Raw genomic sequence first — 23,271 nt, forward strand, 5'->3', positions numbered from 1 at the left:
AGAGCCAAATTTCATGTGACAACCAGCTAATGGTTCCTGTCTGATAAGGGAACCCCACTGCTCCCCCAACATTCAAGTGAAATTGCAAAACTTTTTAATAAACCGCCATTTGTATCAAAGAACAAAGTCCTCGGTGGAGCATTCCCTTGGCCTACTGAAGCGATCCATACAACTCACTGTAAAGCAGATACTTGATATCTCTCCAATCAATCTGATCATTCCAGTATGCTATGCCAGACAGATAATTCAGTCAGACAGAAACATCTGATCTATAATAAGCAAAGGATTCAGCCACCAGAGCCAAATAATTACTTCACTTTGAGTTACATAGCCTTGACCTAAGTGCCATGCACGGGAGGACCTGTGCTCAATGACAGCACACTAGTGTGTGACTAAGCCATCCCAAGGACATGTTTACCCTCTAGGTGAGTCTTTCAGGGATAAATACAGTGAACAGCTAAAAGGTAGGGGATTTCATACTGTGATTAGATTTTATAGTGATAGTAGAAATGAACTTTAAATATTCAAGTAAGGTTCATTATTTCTGTACCTATTGGTACAGAAAGAGTTTCATTCATGCGTTCAGAAACACTTAGCAAACATCAGTTCTAAATGAATCACTATACCTGACTGAAGATACGCATAACATGAACAAGAATTGTATGAACAAGACACATCCTCTTTCCTGGACAAGTCCACTGTCCATAATGGAGCTAAATGCAGTATTACCAGGTAGGCATGGTACAAAATATTATCATGATCCCTGTACACGACATCCCACTCCATCCTAAAGGCAGGTGATGATCTGCACTGATCAGAAGGTTTGAAAGAGCGAGGATGGACAGAGAGCTGGAGGTGAAGCCGTGATTTTCAAAGGACAGGAAAGATGGTCTGAGTGTGGGGACAAGCTGACTGTCACAGGAGAACATGGCATCTAAGGAAGCACAGGAGCAAACACACAGAAATGAGAAAGCTGAGCATATTCAGGGAGCCTGAGATAGCTCAGTTTCTCTCCCCAGCCAAGATGAGGCAAGCTGGAGCAAAGCCTGTGGACCTCATCTGAGATGAATATCAGATATCTGACTTTGACGGTGTTTTGTCTGGGACTCTTCTTCCTTTCTCTTAAGCTGAGCTGTATTGTTTCAGATACGCTCTGAAAGGGTTTGGAAAATAGAGCTGGAGACATCTGAGGCAGCCCTGAGCGGGGAGGGGTGAAATGCAATGAACATTCTTTCTGTGTGTTTCTAGTTGGCAAGAAACCTTCTGTTTTCCTAATGGAAACTTTGACACAGTCTGTATCTTTTCATCCACATCCAGCTCATCTTCTGAACATTCTTAGACCTTTATTCTGTCAGACAAAGAGAAAAAGAAAAGAAGAAAGGTCACTGAAATCTCAGTCTAATTTAACTGGGATACTTTCGTGGTAAACTACATGAGGTTGTTCATTGTTCATGTGAGTACACCATGAACCCTAATACCAGAGGAGGAAAAGCAGCCTAGTCAGTAAATGCTAACTTTCCAAAAGAGCTCCGGGCTCTGGGGATCTGGAGAGCTGGAAAGAAAGGAACAGATGGATGGATGAAAAAGAACATGTTCGATTTTTGCCCACAAAAAAACAGGCATATTCTAGAATCTTATCTGCGGCAAGTGGACCATTCTCACATTTTCAAGACTTGTGCTGGTTTTTATGGTACTTAATATCTGCTTTTCAAACGAATTCTAGGAGATCTAATTTGGGGTCTTAGATATGGGCTGAATACTTTGAGGTAGAAGTTAGGTTCTTCTAACTATATCAAACAGGGGAGGTTAACAGGATTTTGTTCTTCTTACAGTACCTATAATTTTTTCCCAGTATAAAATTAGCAATAGTAACACTAAATTCTGCTTGTGTGTCTAGTAAAAGTTAAACCTGGACCACTGGTTAATTTGCTCTTCAATTCTAAATCTTCCTCACTTCCTTCAAGATGCTTTTACTGATTCTTGTCCACAGCACTCTCAGGTGACCTCTCTTGGTCCTTCAAGGAAAGAATACTCTGTTAGGATGACCCCAGCAACTTCCTGCTACACTGCCAGGTTTCCCTGCACCCATTTACATTCCTCTTTGTCCTCACAATCCCCAGACTTCATCCTGTTCAGCTAAACGTATCTCTCCGCATTGGCACTTGAACATGTCCCTGTCTGCTGGATGTGAAGCTCTGCACCATCTGTCTGATCCTTCTCATCCTATATCTCTCCTTCTTCACTTTCCCCTGTAAAATGTCCAGCTCATTAGTGTTTGGTTCCCAGGCTGGGTCCCCACCCCAAAACCCAAAAAAGTATAGAAAAAACTCCCCAAGCTTCACACCTTGTTCACGGGAAAGCACCTTGCAACCTGAGTTCCTAGTACAGGGAGCCCACAGAAGACATCCTGTACCCTTGCTCAGTGTCCCCAAACCACCAAAACATCCTATACCCATGCCAACCCCTCTCTCTCCTGGAAAGTCCCCAAATTTTTACCTCTCAGAAAGATCTCCCTCTCAACCAAACCTTCCTCCTCCCCTACCTAAACTCTCCTATAAAAAATGCCTTGGTGATCTTCAGTTTCTCTAACAATTACCTTGCCAAAAGTAAAAAGATAGTCAGAACTTCCTTTAATGGTCCTTTCTACCCCAGTGATGCTTCTTGAAGGACCAGTTTTCCTTCGCCACTCTCATGTCTTCAACCCTCTGGATTCTGACTTTGATCCTCTTCCACTTTTATCATTTTTGTTTTTGTTAAGGTTACAAAGCACTCTTTGGTTTCCATATCCAAAGAGACTTTTAATTCTTCTTCTTCTTTTTTGCTTTAACCACCATTGGTCTTTCAATTTCATCTTAAAATACTACCTTGTTTAACTTCATTGACACTGTCTTTGGCTAAGTCACACTACTAATATATTTTCAACTTTTTGGTTAAAATTTCATCATTTAACTCTAACTCCTATCACTATCTTGATTCTTTGCCTACTATTTAGTTGACTTATTTTGTTAACTGTTCTAAATTCCTTCCTCCTGTTAGGATGATGTGGTCTGCCCTGCTAAGTGATAATATTTAGTCCTCTTACATCATTGTAGTCTTGGGAAAAAGATTAAATTAAGGTCCATTCCTCAGGTACACATTGATTAAAAATAAGTACAACAGTCAGGCCTTCTAGATTTTTCCTTGACTTGGGTAGAGCTAGTCAAGGTCAATATTTGCCCATTAGGTGACATTTGGATGAAGGGCTAAGAAAAATTTCAGCTGACCACTCAAGTGCCTTTGGTAGCTGCTAGATTGGCAAAGTTCTTGGATGGAAGCCTCTTCCATCTGGATACATAGGGAACATGAGAGGAATCCTCAGTGAATTTGATCTTTACCGGGACTGACTTCTCACTCGTAGGACAGTTGGTCTTTGCAGGGTTCAGCCTGCTACAGCATCAGATCAGTTGCCAAGGGTTAGATATTCCTTTGGCAGGGAACGTGTTAGTTTGGATTTGATGTTGGCCCTTGTAGGGGTTGGCCAGGATTAAGAGGTAGCATGCAGAAGGATTGGTAGTTAGAAAACTGAAGTCATGACAAGGGACATGATCAACCCATTCCCTTCCTGAAGAAGTTGACCAGAAAGTGAAGTTCAAGTGGAGAGGGATGAGAGTGGATAGGAAATGAAAGCAAAGAGTCACAAAGATACTGAAAGAAAGCCACAGGGCTCTACAATGCATTCATATAACATTTGAGCATCTATGACACATTACTAATTCTAAAGGTGCTCCCAATCTTGTAGAGCAATGCTTGTAGAAACAGGTGCTTTTGGTACAGTGTGATAAGTTTTGGAGCCATCACAGAGATCTGAAGAAGGCAGGTAGTGCACATTCTGATTCCAGGGAAGGCTTTCCCCAGAAGATGATAACTACCAGTTAATATTCCAACAAGCACTGCAAGAGCCAAACACAAGAAGGGGATGGAAGGAATAGGTCATAAAGCCTCTCTGAAGCAGGAACTTGAGGTCAGCTTTGTATAAATGACCAGTTTGGAAGATTGTAGGTTTTTTTTTTTTTTTTTTTTTTTTGTACCAGGGATCGAACTCACTGCAGACTTGTAAGGCAGGAGCTTATGCTGCTGAGCTAAATCCCTGGCAGAAGAGTGTATTTTCCATAGGATTTTTCCCGTGCACTGTTCCTTGCGTGCTGGTGGTCTGAAGACTTTAATCAAGTTTTCTAAGCACATACTCCTTTGACAATCCAATTCATAGCCAAAATTTTAAATAATATCTGGGAGGAGGATGATGCTCAAACCTGATATCTTTTGCCTTGACACATCTCCTGAACACCAGGCTTTTTTTTTTTTTTTTAACACCAAACTTGTATGTGCCACTGACCACAAAAATCTCCAGCTCTGTGTTGGGTCAGCAGCTGCACCTCCTGGCCCATAACCAAACTCATCCTCTCCACCCACAATCCTTTACCTCACCTTCAATTTGACAACTTAGAAAACTGTACTTACTCATGAAAATCCAGGCAGCAACATCTTCAATTTCTGTTGCATTCAGTTGATCCCTAAATATTATTGGCTCCACTTCCCAGATTATTTCTAAAATCGGCACTTTCCTCCAAATCCTGAGTATCTGTTTTAGGCAGCTCTGCCATATCTCACTAGCCCACCTGCAAAAGCTTCCTGGCATCTTTCTGCCCTTGGCCTTAACCTTTGCTATTTCAACATCCATAGCAGATCAGGGTTATTGCAATAAACAACCCCCTGTCATTTTCCTGTTAAAATTCTTTCAGTAAGTGTTATGGTCTATATCTAGAATGTCTCTGAAAAGACTCTTACACTGAAAGATGGAGTTTTTGGAAGGTGATTAGATTATGGGGTTGTCATGCTCATCTGGGAATGCATTCTCCAGACAGTTCAGAGCTGACTCTCTTCTGTTAGGATATGGGGGCAGGACAGAAGAGGCAGGTCACTCGGGAGTAATCTGGAAGTTTGTGTCTCCCTCCCAAAGGTCCTCCCATTACTCTCTCCATTATGTGAGCAGCTTTGCCCTTTCAGACTCTTCCACCACGTCCTTCATGCCTTCAAGACAGCTAAACATGGACCGGATCCTTTATAAATAAAAATTCTCTCCTCCTGTAAGTTGCATGTTGGGTATTGTGTCCCAGTGATGAGGCACTGACCAAAAAAGTGACTCCTCAACATGGAAAGAATAAAGTCTAAGATCCTTAGCAATACCCACTTAATACTCTTTATGGGCGTCAGTTTATGTTGTCATTATTATTATATCCATCCTCTCTGCCCTTTGGTGTCCCGATAATACTGGATTCTCCATTTCCACATAAAGTAATTGTACTTGGCATATATTTAATATTCAAATAAATATTACTTAAATAAATTAACTTGAAAGAACTGGTTTGTCAAAAAGTAAACTTTACTATGGTGTATTTACCAATGATTGTTGCTGGCAACTAATACAGTATCAATCTTATGTGGGTAATCTATATTCAATATCAATAAATTGCTTTTACATTATCAAGAAAGGTGCTGCACACTGCAATGGAAAAATACAACATTGAGACTATAAACACTGCATGATGAAATCTGGAAGATTTATGTAGAAATTCCTTGGTATATAATATTGTGGATAACTGTACTACATATTCTACTCCATGACCCCATTCTACATTTTTTTTTATTGGTACCAGGGATCGAACTCACGACTGCCTGCTTGCAAGGCAGGCGCTTATGCCACTGAGCTAAATCCCCAGCCCCTCCAATTCTACATTTTAAAAGAAATGTCTTAGGTTAGCAAAATTCTCCTATCTAAATCAATATATATTTCCAATTAGGGTTGTAGAAAGATGTAGCGCTTTAAAATGTTGATTTTCCAAACCAGATGAAATATTGAATAATTACATTTCTCTGCTCTAACTCAAATGAGACGATGCAGCTTGGTATTTTTTTTTTTTTTTTTTTTTAGAAATAAGTAAGCATCCTTCACCAGAAGCTTGGATTATTAGTCTGTCCACAAACATTGTCAGAGTTATGATGACCACTTTTATTTATACTTGGGTTTAGCTCTGTTTATTGGACGTTTCTTCAATAGTCACTGAGGTTAATCCTTTACATGAACTGCCTAAATAATCAAATAATTACTGGATTATTGGATTGAGGCAAGGTTGATTTTTTCATTTCGTAGATGAGGAAACAGAGGCCAGAGAATTCAAAAACCTTCTCCAAATTACCTTTCCAATATGTTGCTCCATACTTTCTTTACTCTTGTTAAAATTCCAACCATTGAACTCCAATTCTAATCATTTATACCACATTTTTCTTTGTCCTGCTTTAATTCACGGTCAAGCACATAGTGCCCACCCAAATACTGGTAGTGATTAACTGACATTTGTTGATAAGCATTTGTCAATGATGTAATAGCCTAACCAGCAATATGAAAACATGTTCCCTCACCTGAAGGCCCGGATAGTGGTGAGTCCTTCAGCTGTTTCTGAGAAATGGCAAAGCAGAGGAAGCTGGGTACTATCGTCAAGTTCCTGGAGGTCCCTAGGACAGAGAGAAGGACAAAAACAGGCTGCACATCCACCTGAGCTCAAAGACCGCCACATTCATTCTAAACCAAGGTTACTTTGGTATTGCATTTGTATTTGTCATTTTAATTCTTTTCTCTAATATGCATTTACAAAGAAATTCAACAACTTACAGTCTAAAATGAAAGGAAAAGACAGATACATAATGAACACAGGTGTCGGCTGATCCTACGGTGTTGTACAAAACACTCAGCCTTGCGTAGCAGCTAATGTAAATTGCTATACAGACCCAGAGACTGAGAGTTAACTCACAGTAGGAGATTTATAGCACTTTCTTTGGGCAGGTAAAATTTAGGTGAAACTTTAAGCATGATGAGGGCTTCAAAGAAATAGACTGGAAGTGAATCCTAGTTAAAGGAATCAGAAGGGGGAAAACACAGCAGTTTGAAGAGCTTGGCAAGTTCAGTCCCAGCAGTGACCCAGAATCCTGTGGGGGCAGCAAGAGGTTCCATAAAAGATGTGTCTTTGTAAGCCTGGCACTGGCCTGTAGGGTATTCCTAAAGGGCCGGAAAATCTAGACGGGGCTTTATTGACATAACTTGGGGGACAGCATACAGGATGATAGAGACTGGTTGAGTAAAGTTATATCAGCCTATGTAGGAGGTGGCTAAAGTTCTGAATTAGTATAATGCTGACCACATTTAAAATAAAATCCACATGGAAGAGTGTGGATTTTGAGGCAGGCTACTACAAGTAGCCTTATAAGCTTCAGAGATCAATTAGTTATGGAAGAGTAAATAACAGGGAAGTCGAATATGGCTTGGCTGTCTCTAGGTTAGCTGACTTTCAAAAATTGAAATGTTGAGCTGGGGCAGAGCTCAGTGGCAGAGCACTACCCCAGCACACGTGAGGTCTTGGGTACCACAGAGAGGAAAAGCATACGGTTGTTTACCGGGGTGGGGTGTTTACCTTCCTTTACAGAGGAGGATATTTGGAGAGAAAAGACAGTGGGTTTGGCTTTGGACACAACAAGTTAAACCCCTTCCACCATTCACAGTTACTCTGAAGAACTATATGGATATGCATGCATACCTGTACACGTGTGTTTGTGTGCATACACATACCACATATACATGTGTATATATGTATATAAAGTGTGCTAGGAACAGAAATGCTGGAATCTGATTCTTTTCATAATGATGCAGAGCCACGATAAATTTTCTTTAGCTCTTAAAAGCTAGCAGTTCCAGAAGACAAGAGTGGGACCATTTGTTTCCAAATCTTTTTCTTTTTTTTCTTCTCTATCATCTTTCTGCTTTTTGCTAGGTCTTTAGGGTTGAGCAATTAGAGAAGCAATGTCAATGTTCACCTGCAAGAGTCAGCTTAACTGGTAACACCGGTCCACAATCGTCAGCAATCAACCATTAATTCTCGGCCCACAAAAAAACACAGAGTTCAGTCTGGAGTTTTCTTTTTGCTATTGTTGTTATTGTTTTTCATTTTTTAGAACTCGAACTGAGTCTATGGCTTTTGCACTGACTTTCTCCCAGATTTTTTTTAACCTTCTAACTTGAACCAGGGTCTCAATAAATTGTCCAGGCTAGGTAGGAAGTTATGATCCTCCTGCCTCAGGCTCCCAGAGTTACATGATTAGGTGTCTTTTATCATCAGACCTGATTCAGTTTGGAATTTTTTGTAATTTTTGCTATCTTTCAAAAACTTCGTTTTCTTTTTTTATTTGTACATGTTTGAGATAGATAAATACATCCATGGTAGGGAGCTGATGCATGTGAATACTGAATCTTAATCCTTTGTATTCTTCTTTCCCTCCATCTTCCTCCACGGAATGAAAGCATGGTTGTTTGATTCACTATCAATGTTAATTGTTCACAAATGATCATGTCCTTATTACTGCACCTTCCACGCAAGCAGATTATCCTCGTTGCTTATGAAGAGAATTCATCATTTAAATTTGTAACAGACTTGGAATATTTTTCTAACTTTTGTACTCAATGAGTATTGCTTAATGCAAAAATAAGCCCAAAGGAGCATGCGGTTGAATTTAGACAAAATTGTTTGCTATTAGTGGTGAGAAGGCAAGGATACTTTCAAAAACAGCCAGCAGCCATGAAATAATAAACCTGAACTTCTTGGCTCCTAGGCAGACAGCATCAACGAAAGCATCAAAGGCAATGAAAGTGTGAGTTTGATTGCTCCCATTTGTCTTTGGTCTAAATTTGTGGGAGAAGAACATGAGGCTGGGGATGATAAACATTCTCAATTTCAAATGGATTCCTGAGGCTTGAGGCTGCTGATTCATAACTCTGAGGGAGAAACAGCACTATTAAGCTATGAAATGTTCTATCTCTGCACAGGTTTCCAAACATAGCCTTCCATTTCCTTCTCACCTGCCGCCATCTTCTTTTCTCTTCCCTACATGGGAGTCATATTAAATATCTTCCATTTCTGAAATAAACTCAGCATCTGTCTTTTGTTTTACACTTAATCCACATATTATTTATATATTTCATTTCACCAAGAGACATTTTCTTTGAGAATATGTGTTTGTCATGATGCTCTCCTCATTTTTACCAAGTGGGTTAAGCTATTTGCAACACAAAAGTACATAGCATGTATTGAAATAAAGTGACTCCTACAATAACAAAATTTGCTGTACTATTTAAGGCAAAGCTTCAAAGTTACATTGGAAATTTTAAAACTGTGGATACTACATTCCATTAGTTTATTCAATATCTCATCAAAAGATAAATCCTATAATTGATAGAAAGATCTAAAATTTATAGCTACCCTTTATTTATTGGACTGGATGCCCAAAGGCATATCACATGATCCAATCTGAAGTTTTCCAGGCTACAAAAATTAGAACCTCTTGAATATTCATTATCTTCTTTTCTGGTAATCACTGATTTAACTCTTAATTTTTTTAACCTCTAACATTTCACTCCATGTATCTGAAGGATTTAATTTTTTAATCTTTCCTCCTACTAGGAATAGTCATGTCACTCAAATCATTATTTTGGGGACTGTTTGTTTTTTGCATTATGTCAAAGTCATGTTCAGGAGAAGAACCAAAAAATGGAAAGTTTGGCATAATTTATGGACTCAGAACCCAATGTTGAAAGCCATGTAAGGCCAAGATAATCAACTGCAGAAACAATTGAGTTATAGTACAAGCACAGCCTCAAGCATGGGTTACATTTCTAAGTTCCACACTTTATCTTGAAAAAAGAACACTACTGCAAAAATAGTTCACAGTATATCAAGTACAGAAGTTTTTGAAGATATGATGAGACCACTGTTTGACTTACTTAGAGGCAACTCGGAAGTATTTCTGGATGAAATAAAAAGCAACGCCAAGGGGCACAAGAGCAACCAAGAACACAGGAGTAGCATAGGAGATCATTCCGATGGCGGACAGGCAGAGCAGCGTGGAGCGAGTCAGAGATTCCAGAGTCGGAGGGATATGCTATCAAGAGGTATTTTTGAAATAAAATAGATTTTAGTTCAAATATAACATTGGCCACAAAAGCAGTACAGAAAAATATTCATCATAAGCAATTCTTCACTCCCTACAGTATAGTTTATCTATTTATCCATCTACATGCCATTATTTACATACCTATTTTTCTTGGCATTACATAAATGGCATTATAGTATAAATATCAGCTATCAACTCAAATGGGTGAACATCTTGTTGCCTCTCTAGTACAAAGAGCCAAAGGACTTAGTGGAATCCAAAATGTACAGTGGATAATGTGAAAGTGAAAGGGGAGGATATGGCTAAAAAGGGAGGGAACAGCTGGGATGGGGGAAAGCAGGACAGAAAGAAAAGAAGAGAGAGAGAGAGAGAAAGGAAGAAAGAAAGAAAGAAAGAAAGAAAGAAAGAAAGAAAGAAAGAAAGAAAGAAAGAGAGAAAGAAGAAAGGAAGAAAGAAAGAAAGAAGAAAAGGAAGGAAGGAAGGAAGAAAGAAAGAAAAAGATAAAAGAAAAAGAAGAAACAAATGAAGCAGAAAAAGAAAGAAAGAAAGAAAGAAAGAAAGAAAGAAAGAAAGAAAGAAAGAAAGAAAACCCAAGAAGCCCAAAGAAAGGAAGCAAAGAACCCATAGGATGATTGAGAAGAGGATCAGATAATTATCCTGTGCATCTCTGTTAGCCCAACAAATGGTTTGTGTGTTCATCGCTTGATCATTTTTCATGCATGTGCCTGCTAATCTGAACAATCACTTTGAAGACAACAACATGTAACATACTAACCATTGTTAATCCCCTATTCTGTTTTGAAATTCTGTATCATTGTGTTTGTTCCTTTACAATTAAAAAAAGAGCAAAATAAAAGACATGGTAAGGAACCGGCAGGCAGACCCTTTGCAGAGGAGAAGAGGAATCTAGGGATGGGGAAGAGAGAGGGCGTGGAAGGGAAGTGAATAGAAGTGGTTTAGGTGTGGTATGTACGTGCACCGACTTCCCATAATGAGTGTCTTAATTATGTATCACAAATATGTACTAATAAATAATGAATTAAAATTAAAAATCTTAGCTCTCCATTGCTTGCTTTACTTTACTGAATAATATCAACTGTAAATCTTCCCCTGAGTATACATATGCATCTTTTTTATGGCTGCATAACATTTTAAAAATTTTATGTAGCAATACCCCTAACTGTAAAACATTTAAATTATTTTTCTGTAATTATTTTATATTCTTTGAATGGTTTAAATTGATTATAATTTTATAATATATAGTAATGTAGTAATTTATTAGTATTAGTATTTTAAAATTATGGATGAAAAATTCTTAATGTACATATACAGAGAATTTTTATGACTTCTGGTATGGGATATCTTTCTTCATACTAGGTTATTTCTGTATTTATTTATAATATAAATTAATCATTTTTGGTAAGTTTTTAAGTTAGTGTATAAGCAATTCTCAATTTTCATATAATACATCTTACCCAAATATTGTGCTGAACTTTCTGTTTAGTTTACTAATTGTTTTGAATTTTTACCACTTTCTTTTTGTCTTTTTCCTTTTTATTGATACTGGGGATTGAACTCACGACTGCCTGTTTGCAAGGCAGGCGCTTATGCTGCTGAGCTAAATCCCTAGCCCCTTTCTGTCTGTTTCTAACAAGTATTCTGTATGAAATGTTTTAGGTGCAGCATGACTAAACACCAATGCGATGAAAATATCAAAATTTTTCAGCACACTTTTTAGTTAGCTGTACATGGAGCAGTCTATCTAAATCAGGGATCATTTGTCTGGAGTGTCACAAAGGGCAAGAATTAGAATTTTTTTTGAGACAGGATCTTGCTGTGCAGTTCAGGCTGGTCTTGAACTTGCAATGACCTCCTGCCTTAGCCTCCAGGGTGCTACAGTGCTGGGATCACAGGTGTGTGACACTAGGTTTGGCTAAAGGCTGGATTTGATTGATCCTTTTCTCAATCATCCTATGGGTCCTGCTCTTGAAGTAATTGATGTTTTTTTTAATACTTTAATGTCTAGTTTTAGGACATGCTTCTAGAGAAACTAAACTGCTAAATTGGGCATTCTTAGGATACTCCCTAAGATATGAGACCATGTAAGGTTTCAAAAGCCAATCTATTAAAATCAAAGAACACTTGACATAGCCTAGAGTCTCTCCCTTCTGGAAAATAACCGGTATGAATATTAGACCCTTCAGAACTTGACATTGGGGGCTGGGGATTTAGCGGCATAAGCACCTGCCTGGCAAGCAGGCGGTCGTGAGTTCGATCCTTGGTACTGATAAAAATGAAAAAGACAAAAACAAACAAACAAACAAAAAAACAAAACAGAACTTGACATTGTAAGAATATGGGCACCACTGATAAAAATTATTCCTCTATAATAAAAAACTCAATGCTGGTTTCTGATTTGTTGGTTTGTGTTTCTCTTTATCTCATGCTGATTGTTAGTATCCTCTTCTACATGCATAAATTCACTTGAACTAAGGTTTTACAATTTTATTTTAGAAATCATTTGCATGTTTTCATATGAATGCAAATACGGCTCATTTTAAATTTTAGCAATTCTGTTAAGAATAATCATGTTTTCTCTTAAAACTCTGCTTAGCTTACACTGAAAATTTTATTTTTGAGCATGGAAGTAACTCTGGACTCACCTGGTCAATGATATTAGTATCAGCTGAAAAGCGGTTGAGGATTAGTCCCAGGGGTGTGGTATCGAAGAACCTAAGTGTGGAACAGATTGAAGTGCATGATAATCCTAAACTCTCTGCAATTGCAATCTGAGCATGCTAAGAGACACGTAGACTCATGAAAACAAGAAGTCTTCTCTATTCACATGCTCAGGGACTGAAGAAACACTTTAAACTTCCACATTTTAGTTAGATTTTAAAATATATGTTTTTATGATTCTGTGTGTGGGAGAAAGAACCTACTCCTGTTCTTACCTTATTGGCCCAAGAATGATCTTCTTGAGAAGATTGTGGTGGAGATTTTTGGCAGCCGTGAGACCCATCCACTCCACAGTGAGAGATGTGACGAGACAAAGGAAAATACCTCCTCCACAAAGGATGCTGAATCCAGCCACATAGAAGGTCTACACCGCAAGCAACAGGAAGGTTTGCAGATCATTAACAGTTGAGTTGTTTGTTTTTTATTAGAAAACCAAACGTCTGGTAAAACAAGATTGTTGAATTGCCTGTTTTGCATACATTTAGACAACTGTAAGTAAGCTGGCTTTGGAGACCCAGGACAGAGTCCCCACTACAGTCCCACAAGTCAACAACCCCTGCTAGATTCCTGCCCAGGAGATGAAAGATGAAAGGATAAAGCTTGTTTTAAAGTTTGGGCAAATTCTTAGCTTTCTACCTTTTAAAACTCATCCTTTTCATCCCTAAGCACACAATGACCAGCTGATACACTCATAAAAGGACACTAAAAATCAAATACCATCAGGACAACAACCAAGAAGTCCTGTATGCATGTATGGAGAATACATTTTTAAAAATCATGTGTATAAAACTCTCTTGAATCCAAATCTGTAACAGCATCTTCAAATGTTTCTTACGATAAACTTTAAAAATACAAGGAATAATCACAGATCATTTTCTATGCAATTGACAATTTATGCTATTTCAAGTCCTCTACTCATTGCTAACTCACATGCTTGGACATTTGGGCTGTTAGTACCTAAATAACTATGATGGTGACACTGTTGATCTCAATAATTCCTTGATGACTTAAAAGCACAACTGAACCCACAGTACCTGATCAGTTTTTCCAGTATTATTTATACTGTACTCAGATGTCCAAGTAGCCAGCCAATAGTCAATAGCTACAATAACTGAATGCTTCAGAAGCTTAGAGAAAATCATCAGGAAGAGTAAGAAGAATCCTCCAGATGTAAGGTACCACCAACAGGTTTTCCATGGCATTTTAGTCCTGAGTCTCATTACGGTCGACATGTTATCATCTTCATCTTCCTCTTCTTCTTCCTCTACACACACACACACACACACACACACACACACACCAAAAACAAACATCTGTTTAAGTTTCAGATGAGAATGAGGAAGATATAATTTTTATTGTCACACAAAAAAGCACATAAAACCACCTTCAAATATTTAGTTTGGATGCTGTTAGCAGGGGAAACCTTGTAGGGTTCTTTTTTTTGTGTGTGTGTGTGTAAAATAGGTAAAGGATCAATATGACTGAATGAATGATTAAACAAACATAAAATCTGTGTCTGGATGACACCATTTGCTGAGTCCAAGATCAAGCTGACTGGACGTATACAGTAGAAACATTTATTAAATTATTGAAGGAATTTTGAATAAAACCATGTACCAGGGCTGCAAACATCTACTGTTGTTTGATCTATAAGTATCTGAAGTTATAAAACTGTACCAGGAGAAAATAGTTCCTGGAATTTCAGCGTAGACCCCAAGAGACTAATCTATTCTGTTTATGGCCCAGTTCAGATGTAGTCGGGGGGCAGCAGGTAAAGAGGAACTTTCCAGAGGGCAAAGCCAGGGTCCACAGCAAACAACATGCAAAGAGTTCTCAAGTGTGTAAGCCCCTGTCACTTTCAGGATGGGAGACCCTAAGAACGTCCTCCACAGCTCGGGCAGCAAATCTTTACAAAGCTTACTCATTTGTGTAGCCCTGTGACTATGGTATATTTCCTTTCCTTTCCTCTTCCAAAGACAGCTTCCATTATACTTAGCTCATGTAGAACACATACCTCCAGGGACCAGGGATGGGAAGATAGATAACTTATCTTTTGTCTACAGGTTATCAGAAAAGAGAGATGCCAATATGATAGCATTGGAGGCTGATGTTTTAGCTGCATGAAATACCTGCGTCTTGGATGCCTCCTCCTTTAGCAGGAGGTTGCTCTCTCTGTGTGAGGTCAGGAATAAAAATGTGCATAACCTAAAAGGTGGACCATTGAAAACTGTGAGCGGCCTCCGCAAGTGTCATTCTCTGCTTCTGTATCAAGGCAACACAGCTAAAGAGAATATTTCTGCACTCACTTTCCCAGCTCGTAATCTGCTCAGGTAATGAACTGGCTAATAGTAAATAGAAACAGTATATGCCAGCCTCGAGTGCAAGAGAAGTGGGTCCTTGTTCTTTCCCATCATCCCCTCCTGGTGGCCTGCATAGATGTAGTGATAGGACCTGGAATAGCAGAGTAGATAGTGTGTACTGTAATAAGCCCTTTAACACACATTGTCTCTGTAAAGAAAGTATTATCATTTTATCCCTGAGAGAATGGAAACCCAGGGAAAAAATCAGCCTCTCCAGTGATACACTCGCCATAGGAACACTGGGCAAAAATAATTGGGTACAACTTCATTTTTAGAGGGCATTAAAAATAGTTTTGAATTCTGGAGGTTGATGACTTAATAGAACCAAAAATTCTTTAAAATCTGTTTTTAGTCTTAGAGTCTGAAATGCAAAAGTTACTATTTATTCATTCATTCATTTAGTCTATGATCATTCTTTGTAATATTGAGTAGTTATCTGAAAGGTGGCAAGTTTTAATGTTTGATAAGTCTCAGGTCAGGGAGCGTCAAGTCATATTTTTCTCCATTTGTAAGTTGGCCCATAGAACTAGTCATAAATAAAGACTATCTAGGGATTAAGTATATATAATGCATTTGCTCTATGGGATTAAGTGACAGTATTTCTTACAAGCTCTTGGCAATAAATGTGAAGGAAATGTAATTTTTATCTTGTTTTTTTTCAAATTTTGACTGTCTTTTTTCCTGGTTACCATATTAAATTCTGGCAATGGATCAATACCTCCTAATGTTCTTACCCTTTATTACTATACTGTCAGGAAATTCTCATGAGGACTTACTGAATGAATCAAAACACAATCCCATATTTCCCACTTCTTTTTTATCTCTGAAGGACTGATGTTTTATTAATATCATGATTTGATCATTACACTAAGCGTTTCAAAGATTTTTATGTAAACGTCAGACGCATTTATAGACCCGGGCTTTTTATTTCAATTCTTTGTCACATATGGTAAAAATGGACTGAGACACACTTTGAGGAGTCCCTCTTAGTGCCTACTCATCAATGGATGCGTTACACTTTTCTTGGCCTCTTATTCTCTTCATTTTCAGTGTTAGGTACTGAGTTAGCATCTCCCCTTGCAAGATGACTTACTATGTCTCACTAAGACATTCATACATCTACTGACAAGGTAAAATTCTCATGTTGTGTTACCCCATTTGAATGATTCAAGAAAAAAGTCTACCTTCGTCTTCATCTTCCATTTGGGCTTTGGCCTCTCTGGAATACATGGCTCTTCGGAGAGTTTTCCTTTCTAAGGTTGTTTGGTCAGCTTCCATATCCTACAGTGAACACCATGCTATCATTCACAGAGCTCCAGTCAGAAGAAAGGGTTGACTTACCCTTACCCACCCACACTATTGGTTTTATACCAATCTCAAAGGCTCTCTTCTCACTCTGCAGACCTAGCAATCCTATCACAAAAGCAGTCATGGAAATGTCTTATGTTTGTAGGAAATGTTTGTGTTCAAAGGTATAGGGCAGTGAGAAGCCAAGAAAATCAGTGACAATGTGATGGAACCCATCCTTACCCTGAAGCATCCTTCCACCACAGATTCTCATTTTATTTTTACATCAATTTCAAGCCTTGTGATTTTTCCAAGGATTCCTTTATCTTAAGTATCTTCCTTTAGAGATACATTTTTTGTATGTACAAGTTTTGGGGTTAGTAAAAACTAATGGCTGTCCACTATTATGATGAATTATTAGATAGAATAAATTTCTTTTGCATCTCACTGAGGGAGCTGTACAGAAGGACTTTGACAGAATAAGAATGAAGGCAGGTAATTCTGAAACAAAGAGCCAGTGAAAGTCCTTAGGTACCTAGAGTTTTGGGATAAAGCCTAGGAGGAAGAAATGTGTAGAAAGAGAACAGAAAGGTGCCAAAACAAATCACAGTTTTGAAAGTTGGTTCAGGCTTGTTTTGTGTTCAAAAAAGGAAGAGTTTTATTTTCTCCCTACCCTGGCCTCCAACACCTCAGTTCTCTCCCCCAGCTCTTAGGACTGGGTTAGTAGCAACAGCTCAGTTAGATGGTGGGTTAAATCAGGTTCTTCGTGCTCATCTTGCAAACGAATCAATCTAGTTCTGTGAGGGAAATGCACATTGAGCTCCAAAAACTCACTCACAAACTTTGGGCATCTGTGGTATATTGGCTCTCTGTATAGGCCAATATAACAAAAAACAAAGACAACAAGAACATAGTTTGTTATCCCCAAGAAACCAATACACTGTTGGTTATCAGACATTTCCCGTATTTATATAGCATGTGATTTAAAGGACTCACTATTCTACGAGGCTCTGTTACTTCCAGATTCTTGGTTAAAAGACTAAAAACCAAAATGTCACTCCTGAGTAGCATTTGTATAATACATTTTCATGTTAGTATCTGATTTTGCCTCCTGATATGAAAACATTTGTCAAAAAGGCTACAAAATACAAAACACAAAGCCATGCTCATCACTTGTGTACACGTAATCGGGTAAAATAAACCAGAACCAAGTAGATTTGCTTCTGGTTTAACTCCTCATCATAGCTAACCATAAGATTTATTTTGGAGACTTAAAGTACCACAAAAAAAGTTAAAGCAAATTTTCTTAGGAACACAATGCTCCTATGAAGTCCATTACAGGTTAAACATTTTGAAATGTGTTGATGTTTAGGTTAAGTTAATACAAATTTAGTTTCATTTTCTAATAAATATTTACTGCGTCAAGCTAAGGTTAGGCCACAGGTAGAGGAGTGGGGAGCATCAAATGATATTAGTTGTATTTTGCTTAATAACGTTATGAAGATCAAGGTTGATATTACCCATTTTACAGCTCTTAGTAATAGTTAAAATTAGCTAACCTCATTATCTCCTTCTTTCTGGTTCTCATTACTAGCTTTTAAACAAATTCAGTCTTATCCTATTACCCCTTGTGATGGTATATATCAGTGGCCCCCAGGCCTCATGTGTTTGCATTGTGCATTTGTGATTGGTTCATTGTCTAGCGCTTGGATTGATGGTGTCAGTGCTACACCTGCCTGGGGGTGGAGACCGGATGTGATGTGATGGCAGGAAGAAGGTGTGTCTCTTTCTCTTGCTGGTTTCTGCCTTGCTGTTTGCAGCCGCCATGAACTGTGGCCCTGCCATGCCACCCTGCCTTGGAGCCAACTGAATACAGACTGAAATCTCCAAAAACTGTAAGAAATAAACCTTTCCTTTCTCAATTTGGTGCATCGGGTATTCTGCCTCAGTGACCAGTAAAAAATAACTAAGACACCCCTTAACCCTTAAACTGAAAGTTCTTCCTCAAGCCCTGTGGCAGAAGGTTCCATGTGACCTTTCGTTTCCTTTCTCTCTCTTTTGCTTCATTTATTCTGCATGCAGGTCAAGCTTTCTCAGCTCTGGCACCGCTGTCATTTGGGCTGCATGAATCTCTGTAGTTGTGGCCGCTCCTGTCTCCTGCAGGATGCTAAGCAGTAACCCTGTCTCCTACCTGCTGGGTCTTAGTACCATCTTCCTGCCCCAGTTTCAACAGCCAAAAATGTTTTTCAGATGTTGCCAAGTGTCTCCCAGGTGGCAAAGTGACACTGGCTTATAGGTAAACACACTGTCCTTGCATCTGACAAATTAAACAAAGTTGTTTCTGCAAAAATTATTCCAATGTCTTTCAGTGGTGTTCATCTCCATGTTGGGATTGATGACTCTTGATGATTTTCTGTCTTCCATAAAGGGGCAAAACTCCCCCCATCTCCTGATGGGCACCCTAGACAGACTCCTGGCTTCTCCTGGCCACCATTCCACCTTATAAAAATGGATTTACCCTACCAGACCCTAAATTGTTTCTTTTCTCCTTCAGTTGATTTGCACCCCAGTTATCTGTCTTTAATTATAGAGCTCTGCTATCTCAAGTGATCATTTTATTTCTAAATGCAGCATTGTGAACTTGCTTCTTGGCCCGCTTAACGATATTACTATAATATCAAGCCAACAGCTCTTATTTTTTTCCTGATCTTCTTACCAAAGATTTTTACCATAAATTGTCCCAGTCCTTAAGCTTACATCATATTCTTTTGTCCCTGGCAATTAGATCACTGAAAAACATGACATTTGGAGCCCTCCCCAGTACATTTATAATTATGTTTCTCATAGCACAGTTCCTAAGCAGGCACTTGTGGGTTGTATCTTGTAATTTTTTTTAATATTCTAACTTTAGTAATTCAATGATTTGTTCTAGTCTATGCCTGTATTCCTACATGCATCTTTGCTTTATGTCATTTGTTTTGAGATCATCAGTAAACTCACAGGAGAAAGGAAAATACCAGGGTTTTTCTTTTTTATCTTCTTCTATAGAAAAATAGGTTCGTTCCTTCTAAAATAGTGCATTTTAATCTCCCAATATTTTAGGGGCTGGGGATTTAGCTCAGCAGCATAAGCACCTGCCTTGCAAGCAGGCAGTTTTGAGTTCGATCCCCGGTACTGATAAAAAGGAAAAAGACAAAAAAAAAAAAAAATCTTCCGATATTTTGGAGAAACTTATTGATACAAATATTTCACTTATTAAATTATCAGTTCTATCTAGGGATACCAAATTCTGGACATGTCCTAATCCAAACTCAAAAGCAAACCATTTCAAAAATTTGAAAATTTAATTTACAATTTTACCCTCAATTACAAGTTGTACTCAACCTGCTTTCCACCTCTGTGATCACATGATTTAATGCTGTAGCACTAAAATACAGTTACATTAGATATGAACCTGTTTAAATTCTATTGATACTACTCATTACATATTACACTTACTGTACAACCTTAGCCAGGTTACCTAAATTCTCTGAGCCCTACTTTTCTCAACTATAAAAGTGAAATAATATTTTCTGCGCTTATTTCACATGGATTTGTAAGATTGTACGAAAAAGTCTTATGGGTTCTAAAAACCAATATAAATGTAAAAATCTATTTTTTTCTTCTGACCACCTTCCATCTCCCGCTCCCTAGCTCTGTTCACCAATAGTTCATAGCTTTTGCTTCCTTCACAGCTACTTGGCTTTTATCTTGGCTATAACCTTAGTTGGTAGGCAGTGAGTGAAAATGTTTTCATGTTACAGATGAAAAAAAAAAGAAGATATAAATGAAGAAAAATAAGACAAAATGAGGAAATGCCCCTGCTTCAGCAAACAATGTGTCTAAGTTTTCCATACATATATAGTTGCAGTATGATATGAATTTAAATGAAAATCTCCCAAAAATCTCTTAGCACTGTACCTCAAAATAGTATTAGAATTTTATAGGTTCAAAGTACAGTGGTTTGTCTAGTAATGATATGCAAAAATTACAATTATCTTGGGTTTGAGGTGAGATACATTATAATATCAAGTATTAAATGTGATACTTCTTCAAAAGCATTCTTAGGAATTACACAGTACACATCTGCCTTGTTTGAGTTGATTATTCACCTTTTCCAATTCTTGATCTTGCCGATTCATAAGTGTTTTCCAGTGTTCATACAGCTCAACATCTTTGGTTTGAATATCTTTCAAAGTCCCTTCTCTTAAGACACTTCCATCTTTCATGGCTATGATCTAAGGAAAGCACATATTAACAGATATGTGACAAAAGTCTTAGGCAACCAAATGAATTACCTTTCTTTACAGAAAGCATCTCCTACTATTACATGACTGTCATAAGAATATAGCAATACTCTCACCCAGTCAGCATGTGTCAGATACTGTAACTTGTGAGTCACAAGAACAAGCGTCCTTTTGTCATCTTGGAGAAATTTCAAAATCCCTTCCTGCATTAGATGATCACTCAAGTGAATGTCCAGGGCAGAGAATGGGTCATCCTGCAACCAAATAAAGTGGTGGGAAGATGAACATTTTCCATACTGTTTATATACTCAATGCCTCTAGAGAATAGAAATAAAAATAACAAAGGATAAATGATCCCCCAAATCCAATTTATGAGAAACAGACTCTGTGTGCATTTCAATAGTCATAAAAAGTAGCTTAAAATAAAGCTTTTATGTGTTTTCCACCATAAAGACTACTTAATAAGTAACAATAAGTGGCATGAATTCTTACAGATTCTTAAAGTTCAAAAATCACCATTACTCAGCAGCCGAAGGTGAAAATATAGTTATACTGGCTTAGTTCTAGATAATTAAAAAGAACATAGAAAATGCTAATTGTATCACAGCAGGATTTACTTCATGGGAATGTTCTTTTGATTAAATGAGGTAATATACATTAAATGATTTGCATAGTGCCATATACACAGTAGATGCTAGATAAATATTACTGCTATTATTTGGTATAATATAACATACTTAACACTGAACTCATGTTAGCTGCCTTGGGAATAAAATGTTCATGCACTAAGCAATTAAGACATATAGATAATTATTCAGAAAATTATATTAATTGATTTACTGATAGTGATACTGATGGTTTATTTTCATATATTTTTTTATTCCTATAATGTTAAGTATAGCATTACAGTGCATGGTTTTATATTTTAAAAGAAACAAACTATGAACTTCTGAGGAGAGCTAGCAAGTGTCCTTGAACAGTGGCTTACAAAGCAAAAAGACCTGTAGGTTCAACATTGTATTAGACACACCAGAAACCCTGGCAATGACAGGCAATAAAGGCAACTGAGGCATTAACTGAAGGAACAAAGTCATAAAAATTATAGAGTTTTCTGGTAAAGAATTGGGAATCTTTACTAGAATCTTGTCTTCTTCTTCACATTTATGTCTCAGCAGTATGCAAACATATTTCTACCTTGTCATGTAGGCTAAAGAAAGAAACAGCTAGATTGTCATTCTGCTACTGAGCTATTCAGAAATTCTAATTCTAGGAAATTTTTGAAACAATTTATCCCAATCATATCCTCTACACAGATAAATTGCATTGCTCATTATCTGAGTGATGAAACATAAAAGCAGTTTCTAATGAGTTGGAAATTGATGATTGAGGGTTAGAATACAATTATGTATGTGATCACTGTAGACATAATTAGCTCAATAGTTTTCCAAGTCTCCATCAATTGCTGTCTACACCAACAGAAACTGTAAGTAATATGACTTTATTGAAGTACTTAGGGGATGTCTTAAAAGAGAAATACTAATAAAGTACTGAGTTTAAAGATGATTCAAAATTAAAACAACCTTTTACAAATCCATCTACTGGCTATCATAGCTATGAATAAGTGGGAGATATAACTGATGTGCTCAAATGGCTTTTATAAAAATACTTGTAACAACAGTCACTCCAGTTATCTAATTTATTTAAACTGTTTAAACAATAAGATGCCCTAAATAGTATAATCATTGAATAAATTATTGTAATAAGCACATCCACTGTACATTTATATAAATATATACATTTATATTGTTATGGTTTGTGTCCGGATGGCCCCCTAAAGCCTCATGCAATCATAGGTGGGGTTTTTTCAGAGGTGACTGGATCTAGAGTGTGTAATGTTATACTTGATTCATAGTACAAGGTTAGAATCAAGGGCACTAGAATTAATGGTATAAGTGCTACCTGCCCCAAGCTCCCTGGGTAAGATATAAGGACTAGAAAGAGCTTTAGCCAACCCTGTTTATCTTTTGCTACCTTCTGCTTGCCATGAACTGTTTCTCCTTGGCCACACCTTACCTTAGAGCCAGTCAATTACAGACTGAAACCTCTACAAACTGTGAGTTAAATAAACCTTGCCTTCTTTAACATTGGGTGTTGGGTATTGTATCTCAGCAATGAGAGAAAAGTAACTAAGACAATACTCTGTGTATGACATTGAAAAATTGGTTTAGGGACACAATTATCTTGGTTGTCCCAACATGCTTTTAAATGACATGGAAAATATTTAAAAAATCATTTAGATCCTTTGGATCATTTCACATTTCTTATTCCCAAAATGTTCCAAGAAGGTGTATGCATGGAAGATTAAACCTATTTGCTATTATCCACTGAACTGCTTTTTAAAATAATCACAGACATCAGTTCCTTGTTTGTTATGTCCTTTTGATAGCAAGAAAAATGTTAATATGAATTTCCTTATTTAAATTCTGTTATGTATGGAATAAGAAATTCTACCTGATAATATAGGAAATTCCCTTAACACATTTGTTTTGATGTAACTTTTGAATTAT

General features: G+C 37.6%; 1 protein-coding gene across 7 annotated transcripts in view; it reads right to left on the reverse strand.

Moving 5' to 3' along the window:
• Nucleotides 1–23,271, reverse strand: part of Abcc9 (ATP binding cassette subfamily C member 9) — a 127,999-nt gene that overhangs the window by 30,874 nt on the left and 73,854 nt on the right. For all 7 annotated transcript variants that reach the window (XM_063238341.1, XM_063238345.1, XM_063238339.1 and 4 more), the window contains 8 exons: nt 20,821–20,958; nt 20,570–20,695; nt 16,316–16,412; nt 13,806–14,035; nt 12,987–13,135; nt 12,696–12,765; nt 9,863–10,020; nt 6,457–6,549 (listed from right to left, as the gene is read on the reverse strand). In XM_063238341.1, the coding sequence (XP_063094411.1) occupies nt 6,457–6,549; nt 9,863–10,020; nt 12,696–12,765; nt 12,987–13,135; nt 13,806–14,035; nt 16,316–16,412; nt 20,570–20,695; nt 20,821–20,958 (1,061 nt within the window). The remainder of the gene's footprint in view (nt 1–6,456; nt 6,550–9,862; nt 10,021–12,695; nt 12,766–12,986; nt 13,136–13,805; nt 14,036–16,315; nt 16,413–20,569; nt 20,696–20,820; nt 20,959–23,271) is intronic.

This window comes from Cavia porcellus, unplaced genomic scaffold (genome assembly GCF_034190915.1).
Source record: "Cavia porcellus strain 051 isolate PalLab524CR breed Dunkin Hartley unplaced genomic scaffold, mCavPor4.1 scaffold_27, whole genome shotgun sequence".
In the NCBI taxonomy this organism is placed as follows: domain Eukaryota; kingdom Metazoa; phylum Chordata; class Mammalia; order Rodentia; family Caviidae; genus Cavia; species Cavia porcellus.